The following is a 10,596-nucleotide window of genomic DNA, read 5'->3' as shown; positions in this document are numbered from 1 at the left end:
AAAGTCAAGTTCTTTTGTAGTGAATCTTAGTTGGCAATGCTTAGGTGGAGGGATTAGTCCCATGTGGCTTGCCACGTCACTAAAAAATTGGGGTGTTAACTCTTGAGGATATTTGTGGTCTCCTGGGATAACTGCGGGGTATTTTTGATCCCAAAATATAATGGAGGGTATAAGTGGTCTATTTCGCATAGTTCAGGGGCAATTTCGACCCTTTTTCGTTATTATTATTGGGGGTTCTCATCCATCCAACTTTCATACTTTAGATAATCCATCCGTATCTATTTGCTAGATGTATATGACAATGATCTCTGGTAAATTAATGAGAGTTTTAAAAAATTCTCTCAAGGTTTAGGTCTGTATGTCAATTACAATTATTTTTCTATTTGAATAGCACACACACGCGTATTTTGGGTTTTGCATAATTAAGCTTCTTTCCCTTGTATAATAAATTTTCCAAATGAGAACAATGAATTTTAAAGAACATAGGAAGAGCAAAGCAAATTTGAGGCTTCTGAATACATGAAGGAGCTATAAACGTTTGTTTCAAATTTTCCAAAACTAAGTTTTAAGAAAGAACCAAAACTGTTTGGTTGGTTTTAGTTATATTTTACAAAAAAACACCTTTGCAGTCAAAGTTATAAAGATAATTATTTGTCTAATACTTCTATTTTTTTCTAAAGTATATAAATTCGTTATTTATTAACAAGCAATATTATTATTGTTATTTTAAAAGTAGACCAAAAAAATATCCTTTGCATACCAACAAGCTTTACAAAGTATATGTTCAAATGCCTTGTGCAGTGGTAAATCTGAAGCGATAATCCGCAACCGATGGCTACACAGTTCCCTGGTTTGTTGCTGAACAGCGCTGGCCTTACACTCGCCGGCGGCCGGTCTCTTAGTTGCCGGAACAATCAACCACCGGCAGCCATGTCCTCTGCCAATCCTCCTTCTCTCTCTTCCACAATTCAGGTAAACTGTATAATATTTCCCGTGTTATATTTACGCTGGTACAGCGAAAAGCTTGAAAGCTGAATTTTTATTTTGCCCTTTTGCTTTGAAGCAGCATAATAACTTGTTTTATAGCTCTCTGAGGTGCTGCAATATCTGCTTATAGTTAGTGGAGAAGTATGCATTATACAAAATTTCACTTCATTTACTTATGTATTTAAGGTGCTAAATTAGCCAATAGTTGCATAGTACTCCATCCAACCCCTAAATGAACAAACGGAGTTCGCCAAGACATCTAATTTTCTGTAATTGGAACATCAATTTTTTAGACTTCTATTTTAATTAGCAACTACGTAAAAAGTACTTAAAATCCCAACTTTTTGTTAATTTTAGAAGGGATAAGGGTCTGAAAAATATTCTAACTTTGGTCGGATTTGCTGTTGCGATACTAAACTTTCATGAGGACCTATTACCTCCCTAGACTATTTAATACCGTATTTTTTACCCTGAACTATTTAATAGTGTATTTTAAAGGTATATATGTGCCCACGTGGACACATTACTATTTATAATTTTGCATTATTTTTTATGTCCACGTGGGCAAATATATATGTTTAAAATACGGTATTAAATAGTCTAGGGAGGTAATAGGTCCTCATGAAAGTTTAATATCGCAACAACAAATTCGATCAAAGTTGGGGTATTTTTCAGACCCTTATCCTATTTTAGAACATAAATATGTTAATTTTATTTTTTGAAATACAACTTTTAGAAGTACATAAAAAGCAGGATAAATGATAACTTTGTATAGTTAAAAGAAAAAAACTGCTTAATTCCCTAATGGTTGCCAAAAAAGATATTCAGATGGAGGAAGAACTTCAGAGTATTAGAGATGGAGATGTTGAGACGAAACAAACTTCAAATTTGAGAGTGAGACCATGGGGAAAGGACTGTTGCTGAGAGGAGGAAGCAGCATTCTCTGGTATTTAGTCCATGTAAAGGAGCAATACACCAGAAGTTATTAATGTGTCATAGATATTGCTTTAGGGAGTTTGTAACTGTCCCTTTGAAGAGATTTTTTTAAAAATTATAGATATGAGATTGGATAAGCTGGATGTGAAAATAGTTCTTGGAGAATCTATCGAATTAGGACATAGTCAGGAGGAATCAAATGTAGTGTTACATAATTGGATTGTCTCTAGTAGAACTTGTGTAACCCTCGAAGCCAAGTAAGGTAGGTTCCAGAGGCTGCAAGTTTTGGCCTATAATGAAGGTATGATAAAGATGGTGTGAGCTGCTGAATAAAGTGTGACTTAAAGGTGAACGAGCATGAGATAACTCAAGTGCAAGGGTAGATTTAAGTAATGCCAGGGAAGAAATACAAAGTCAAGTAAAGGCAGGACATCAGTATTTAGGATGCCATGCCCAGTGCAAGTCTAAAGGAGCTCGATCTCTCAGCTTTTATTTGCTCAAGCATCAGTAGTATTATGTTCTGGATATTAGTGCTTCACAGCGGTTGAAGAATGAAGATGCTTCTTGTAGGATACTTATTTTCAATACAGACCAGTTAGGACTTCTCTTCCAACTCATGGGTACAAGATGATGTTCCCATGTGGTTGTTTTGAAGCTTACTCAAGACTTTGGAATTATAGTCATTTCTCTTAAGATGGTATGTGGCGGTTATTTCAAGCTAGGATTCTTGTCTTCGAAGGGTGCCTTCCTTTGATGTTATTGGCTGAGGAATAACCAGAAATGAGTTTAGCGGTTATTGAGAGTATACATTTTGACTTCATTGGTCTAGGTTTCATCAGTTCTTATCACCTAATGTGATTTAATGTAGTATTCTGTTTACATAAACAAAAAAACAAATCCATAATTGAAATATATGACAGCCTCAGATCTCTTTCAAAAATTAATGCAGTGATAGCATCCATGTCAGCCTACTTGTACTAAAGTTGACGGACTTCAATGAAAAATCAAGAATATGTTTATCATGAAAGCGGTCTCCAAATTCAAGTCCAAAAGAAAGAAGATTGGGCCACACGAAGCCCAATAAAATAGTCCAAAAAGCTGAATGGTTAAAGTCAAAGTTTAGTCAAAGTGTCCTAGTTTAAAAACCTTTATTTTAAAGTTTCCTAGTTTAAAATTTCCTAGTTTAAAGTTTTCCTAGTTTACAAGTTTTCTAGTTTAAAAGTTTTCCTGGTTTAAAGTTTCCACAAAAGTAGGATTTAAATCTCATTCTATTTGGGATAGGTTTTTCCTATATATAGGGGTTGATTTTATTATTTTAAGAGCAGACGTGATTAACATTATTATTCATTGAGAGTTTCTCTTCTTTACACCTTTGTGTGTGGCTACTTGGGATTTATCTTACAACCTTATAAGAACCACCTTTGTGTGTGGCTACTTGGGATTTATCTTACAACCTTATAAGAACGATTCTTAAGAGGTGAGATTAATTCTTTAACTTGATATCTTTGGTTCTTATTCGTAAATTAAAGAAGGTAATTAGTCTTATACTAATTATTGTCTCTAGTTTCTTCGTAATAGGGGTCTAGATCACTTTTTGATCTAAGTTCTTGAATTGACTCTATTAGTATCATAATTAGTCTTACTCCGCTAATCTTGAATACTAAGATCAATTAGGGTTCTTAGCACTTTATCTTGAAATTAGGGATTTTATTCTTGAATTTCGCATATCTTTCAATTTCTGTCTTTAATCTTTATAATTTTGCTTCCGCACTATTTTCTTGTTTATTCTGGTAACCCGATTCTTATCATGCAGTCTCATGTAGCAGTTGGTTCATAGCGTAAAATAGGGCTGCTTATCGGGCGGATTGGGCGGATAATTTCGCTTAATGGTTTGGCCTATGGGATATCGGTTTTTAAATTTACTAATTCGCTAGCCAACTAATAATATATGGTTGGTTCGATAATGGATTAACAATTATCGGATGGTAGATCGCCTAACCTCTACCCTTTTTTTTCCATGAACGCACCTTAAGAATTTCTTTTCATTATTTTAAATGCAGTTAAATTATAAAATTCTTCTGTATTGCAAAAAATATAAATTAATAATAATATAATAGTTAATACAACAGAAAAGTAAGTAGGTTTTTCAGTTTTTGGCTTTACGTCTTTAGGACTAACAATATATAATATATTATGGCAAAATATTATATGAGGCTAATATATATATCTAAGATAAAAGTTTTAGTATGGGAACTCTTAACAGGTTAATAGTTTATCGGATAAGGAAATTGAATCATCGCCTCCACACCAATAAGCTGTTAAATATAAAATTCTAATCAGTTCACCAACCGTTTATTCGATAACCCAATACCAATAAGCCAATTTTACGGTTGGCTTATCGGTTACGTTCAATTTTGAACAGCCCAAGTGTAAAACTTAACATTCATGGATTGTGGTTTATATTAGGTTTTGTTTTTTCTTTTAGGCTACAATATTCAATAGTGGTGTATTTCTTAATTCATTCTCACATGCAACACTTAGACACATAAAAATGCTCTCATATGTGGGTATTATATGTCATCTAAATGCTGATTAAGTGTTTCTTGCTCTTATTGAACTTTTGGTCTAACTTTATTTTATCGATTACACGAAACTTCTGGAAACTCTCCTAGAAGGGTCTCTTTAACTATCCATTACACGAAGTAACATTCTTGTGAATGAACTTTTCAGGTTGTTGGTTGGAAAGGTGCTGGAGGGTCTGGCAGTCAGAATTCAAAACTTTTTAATTCTTTTGAAGACATTCAAGAAGAATATGACTGGAATGATCTAGAAACCGATCTTTACCATTGGACAAAGACTTTACGACCAGTTCAGGTATGCTCAGGGTGCGGACTTGACCTTGACCTTGACCTTCTGTATGTTTCAAAATTTTCATGTGTTTCCTTGTTGAATGTTTGACCTTCTAACACTATGTGTCTATTATTTACATAGTGGTATCCTGGTCATATCGCGAAAACTGAGAAAGAGCTCAAGGAACAGTTGAAATTAATGGATGTTGTCATAGAGGTTCGAGATGCAAGAATCCCGATGTCCACAAGTCATCCACAGGTTAGAAACTTGCATGTTTATGCTTTGCCTTTTTGCTTTTTGGCTAGATTATTGAATGTTTTGTTATATTTGCATTTTCGCTAGGGTATTGAGTGATGTGCTAGTAACCTAGCCTGCTTTCCCAACAGCTAGGTAGATGTGGCCCACTGTGCCATCCTAAACAATCTTTACCACTTAAGACTTGTTGTGTAAAATTTGAGTGTTGCAAACAGCTTGAGAACTTGATCATTATATTTTATTTGAATTGGAGAATGTGCTTAGGAGTACATTTCACATTTGAGATCTGATATTATGCTTGACAGTTCTGATTAGAAATGGGACTGCTTGGTATTCTGCATATGGATTGCCTCTATAACACTTGGCCAGCTATTTTCCTCTTGGCCTGGCCTATTCTTTCTACATCGCACTTGTGATTAGTATAAACTGATACTCCATCTCAGAGTTTTCCTCGTCTGGCTTAGAAATGTGCCTATTGAATTGCAGTTTAATCACTTCAGGGAGTGTGTTTTGGAACTTTGGAAATTAATAATATACTTAACAAAACCTTGGATCACTTTGATGGTTTGCAGCTTCAAAGAGTAGATTATTCATAGGTATCACTCTGACCCTGTTCCCCTTTGGCACAGCAAAACAAGAGCAAATGAGATGTAGGAATTTTTTTCCAATGATGCAAAGAGTGTGCTATGAAGTAGATACTCAAGAATCTCGTTTGAATCAGGATAGAGTATACATGTGCAGTCCATAATTCCTTTTCTTGACTTCCATTCAGTATACCAAGCCATTAATAAATTTTCTTGACTCCTATTGCATGTGAGATTCTTATCTTGTCTCCTTTCAACTTTCATCTATTTGTTTTGTTAGTAATTCAACTTCGATGAGCAGATGGACTCATGGCTTGGCAACAGAAAGAGGATTTTGGTTTTGAATCGAGAGGATATGATATCAACTGCTGATCGGAATGCTTGGGCAACTTATTATGCTAATCAAGGGATTAAAGTTGTTTTCTCCAATGGCCAGCTTGGAATGGTGATTGGAATAGCATTTACTTGTTTCTGCTCCAACAAACAGTCATTTTATAATTTGTTGATTCATGTACTGGACAAATTTCAGGGAGCACTGAAGCTTGGAAGGTTGGCGAAAGCATTAGCGGGTACTGTGAACATAAAACGTAAAGCAAAAGGACTACTTCCTCGCCCAGTGAGTCTACTAAGATTGATAATAGCTCATATCATCCATGCCTTTAGACTGTAGATCTGTTGTGAGCTCATTACAATTGTCAAGACAAATGAAACTTAAGTGATTACTTACTTTCAATCCATCAAATTCAGTTGGTTCGTGACTGATGTTAGCAATCTAATTCTGATTTTTAAATTTATATGTTATCTTCATCATTTACGTATTGACCGTCAGAAGCATTTAAACTGGTCGATCTGTGTGAGCACATTTCAATTTTCAAGCACCAATGATTTTTTTCATTCAAATCACCAATTCAGTTGGCTCATGACTAATGCCAGCACTCTAATTGTGATTTTGTATTTAATCTGTCATTTTTATCATTTACAATTTTACATATAGACCATTGGAAGGATCTACCGTGATATAAAAGAAATGCAAGGAGTTCAATGGCGAACATCAAAGTCTTACTGTCTAATAATTTGGGTTTGAATGTACACCAGGGGAAAAGTGTTATTTCTGCTGCCATAATCTTGTACCAATGTACTGATGAACAACATATGGAAATTATGTAACAGAATATAAAATTCTTATTTCGTTCACTAGTAGATGAAATGACAAAATTATGGAACTACTTCCTTAGATAGGATATTCATGCCTGCTTCTTCTGTGTTAGTTTTTTCTGAGTGAGAATTTTATATATTTGACAGGTTCGAGCTGGTGTAGTTGGGTATCCAAATGTTGGTAAGTCATCTCTGGTAAATCGTTTGCTGAAGCGCCGGATGTGTGCTGCAGCCCCAAGACCAGGTGTTACCAGAGAGCTGAAGTAAGTCCATAGCTCCTTGCTCTTTTCTTTTGCGGCAAGTTCCTTCGCCATTAGATTCCATGAATTATCCCACAAAATTTTGATTCCAAAGCGTGTATCTCTTCTTTACTTTTAAGTGACAAGGGGGTGACAGGGTTGTACCTTCTTCTCTATTTCACCATCTCATTCTGATTCCTTTTAAACTGCTTAGATTTTCCAGTCATTTTAGATTCAATCATTACATAGAAATTGATAGGAGTACCTTTTTAATATAGCAATCTATTTCAAAAAAAATGATTTGCTAAGTTGAACTGAGTGAAGATTTTCACCATACTTAGGTCCATGCAATTGTTAATTGTTATGCAAGAAGGAAGACTATCATCAATTTAATTTGAAAAGACTGGGTTAGATTTTACAGACTCTTCTTCCTTTTGATTGTCTACTGCTCATTTTTATTAAAAGGTGGGTCCGTTTTGGGAAAGATCTAGAGCTACTGGATTCACCTGGCATAATTCCTATGAGGATCAGTGATCAGACAGCAGCAATAAAGCTTGCCATATGTGATGATATTGGAGAGAGATCTTATGATGCTGCAGATGTTGCAGCCATTCTTGTACAGATGCTTTCAAGGCTTCCAACTGTTGGTTAGTTTCCTGTCATTCAGATAGCACATGCTATTCACTCGTGTAGGTAGATTTCTTGTTGTAACACGTTGCTGAAGATGCTATGCGTCAGAATTCATTACCGGATCTTATTTAGATGATAAGACTAATTACTCATCCTGTTAGATCTTTATTGCACCTCGGCATGTACTTTGAGCCTCTTGTATGCATTAGGGGTTGGCTGTCCCTAAATAGTTCATTTTAAGCTTCTTGTATGCATGCTGCCTTATATTTTTCTGACATGGGTCACTCTGACCAGGTAATAAAGCTCTTTGTGACCGCTACAAGATTGAGGCAGATGGGCGCTGTGGTAAAATGTGCGTATGGCATATTATACCCAAAGGGTGCATGGGTTCCCCAGCAAGGATTTGTTCTATATTTCCATTTTGATCTTTGTTTGTTTTGGTTGCAGATTTGTTCAGAAGCTGGCTGTTCAGTTATTTAATGCGGACAATAATCAAGCAGCATTTCGTATTTTGCAAGATTTCCGAAAAGGGAAATTTGGTTGGATAGCACTAGAGCGGCCACCCAAGTAGACCTGTGCGTTTCAGACCTTGTTCTAGTGCTTTCATGTTATATCAGTTAAAGCTTGCGGAAAATTCTTGGAAGCTTCTCTAAATCAACATAGAAGTACCTAGACGGAAAAACCCAGGAAGAAGCTAAGCTGTTCGCATCTCATGGAAACACCTGCAAGCTAGAAAGGTATATATATGCCACTGAACCTACTCAATGAAGCTACATATGGTGTAATTGGTTCTTGAGTTCCATTAGCGTCAGCAATGATGACTTTGGTTTATAATCGTCAGTTGTAACTGTTATCTTCAGACGATTAAATTATAGTTTGGCTACAATTCCATCAGTTGGAATTTGCTGAAACATTTCAACTTTAGTTATCTACCTGCTGTAAATATGAAGGTTCATTAGTGAAAAATGCAATGAGTAGACCGTGTATATTACTATATAAAATTCCAACTCCAGTAAATTAGATGATATTCGACTGAATCTATGTTCAAAATTTGCATATGTGAAATGAAGGGCAGAAAGGGAAGTAAGTTTATTGCTGCTATATTATGTAAAAAGTTATTAGTGTAGTCAAACTGTCACATAATGTGTTCACTGTAAAATACATGCATGCGACTTTCTAGTCTATTTAAAGAAAAATGTACTTCAAATTACCTTTAGGCTTTAATAACATGTTTTTATGGCCATTAAAATAACACGACAGGTTTAAAATCACAAATTTAAGAATATTTTTGGTATTGGACAAAAGTCTTCTTCTTTTTTAAAATTTGTGTGTCTAGTTAAACACACCATATAAAAGAATGAGATTACTAGGCTTATAGGAAAGTATACTAAGCAATGGTCGGGTAATATTAGACAAATCTCTCAATAAAAAGAAAATGAATCAGCAGCAAATATTTAAAGGACAGATTATGGTCCTTTTTTAAAAAAAGCAAATATTTAAAGGACAGATTACAAAAGCAAGAAAGTAGAATGGATTATTAGTCTAACAATATTACATATATAAGCTGGTAATAATCAAGTTAATAAGGTCAAATAAAGGCTTTAGGGAAATTTACGAAAGAATGCTAATTGCTGCTAAAAATACATAGTTAACGATAATTTAGTTGTTGTCATTAATTAATAGACAGTTTAATTTCCACTCCTCCTTTTTGAATTATTTTCCTTCATTTTTTTAGCAGGGATGTATATTTAATTTTAATCTAAACCTTGAAGTAACATAATTTATTGTCATAGTGAGTGCGCGCGGATGCATATTCGCTTTCCACTAAAACTATATATATATATATATATATATATATTCTTCCGTACTATTTAGTTTTAACTTGACACAAAATTTAAAAAATTAAAGTAAAAAAGTCTTGAATCTTGTTATTTTATACTAAAGATATGTGGAATGCATTATAATGCCTTTTAATTTTGTCATGTGAAAAGTTGAAATTAAAGAATCTTTTGACAGGTACAGTGTAGTGGAGAAAAAGGTTAAGGAAAAATAAGAAACAAACATTGAATGAGAGATAAAGGAATTAAGTTGTTTGCTTCTTAGTGGTTAAATACTGCATATTAATGAGCCAACCAGATAACGCGTACATATTAATCAGATACTTATATCATCCTTTAATTTGTTGCACCTACCTACTAACTTTAAAAATAATCTTAATCACAATCATAACAGTCTTTTGACAAATGTTGATTTACGAATAAATTTTAATCACTCATTCGACAATTGTCGATTTTTTTCGAGCTGATGCACGATTCTATATTTTTTTAGATTATAGATGGACCAATAGCAAAAGCTTCAAACTAATTAAAAAGCATTTTATGTTGTTTTTGTTTGTGTGTGCCCCAGACAGGGCACAAATCAAACTTCTGCACGTCTTAAATTCTTCTTTTTAAAAAATTAATAGGAGAAAATGAAAAGAAGATTAATATTATATGGTCCATTTCTTCAGTAATTTGGTATATGTTTGTGCAGTTGGTAATTTAAATGTTTGACAATATTATCATAATATTCAAGAAAAGTGGTTGTCTTATATTTTTTTACGCATTAGAAAGAAGAAATATGTATATAATTTGTCTAAACAAAATAATCCACAATTATTTTTTAAATGATTTGATCATATAAACATTTCTACTTTATATCATTAGTCGAAGTTAAACTCTTAAAAACACAAACTATTGAGAAATCCTTTGTTTTGGAACATTTTGTTGGCTTACTAAGGAAGGACAGAAATATTTTTTCATTCTCTTTTAGTCTAAAAGTTCTACATCAATTCCTAATCTAACCAATCCGAATTTATCAATTATAAATAAGTTAAACTAAAGAGTCAAATAAAGTTTATGAGTTCAAGAATTTTTTAAAAAAAATTATTGAGTTTTAAATTAATAATTTATATACGTTCA

The 10,596-nt window shown here is 33.8% G+C and overlaps 1 protein-coding gene across 1 annotated transcript; it reads left to right on the top strand.

The window, feature by feature from the left end:
* Positions 1-751: 751 nt before the first annotated feature.
* LOC125874363 (DAR GTPase 3, chloroplastic) lies at positions 752-8,588 on the top strand. The gene is made up of 9 exons (XM_049555241.1): positions 752-972; positions 4,654-4,797; positions 4,915-5,031; positions 5,914-6,057; positions 6,142-6,228; positions 6,915-7,030; positions 7,472-7,653; positions 7,931-7,988; positions 8,084-8,588. The coding sequence occupies exons 1-9, from the start codon at positions 832-834 to the stop codon at positions 8,205-8,207; spliced, it is 1,113 nt and encodes a 370-aa protein (XP_049411198.1). The 5' UTR covers positions 752-831; the 3' UTR covers positions 8,208-8,588.
* The last annotated feature ends 2,008 nt before the right edge of the window (positions 8,589-10,596 follow it).

Source organism: Solanum stenotomum, chromosome 8 (assembly GCF_019186545.1).
Source record: "Solanum stenotomum isolate F172 chromosome 8, ASM1918654v1, whole genome shotgun sequence".
NCBI lineage: Eukaryota > Viridiplantae > Streptophyta > Magnoliopsida > Solanales > Solanaceae > Solanum > Solanum stenotomum.
The sequence above is the reverse complement of the archived record's forward strand: the minus strand, read 5'-3'. Positions and strand labels throughout refer to the sequence as shown.

Coding starts and splice junctions, on each gene's coding strand:
- LOC125874363 (XM_049555241.1), top strand. CDS start 832: ATGGCTACACAGTTCCCTGGTTTGTTGCTGAACAGCGCTGGCCTTACA. Junction 973..4,653: donor CTCTCTCTTCCACAATTCAG/GTAAACTGTATA, acceptor TGAACTTTTCAG/GTTGTTGGTTGGAAAGGTGC. Junction 4,798..4,914: donor AGACTTTACGACCAGTTCAG/GTATGCTCAGGG, acceptor TTATTTACATAG/TGGTATCCTGGTCATATCGC.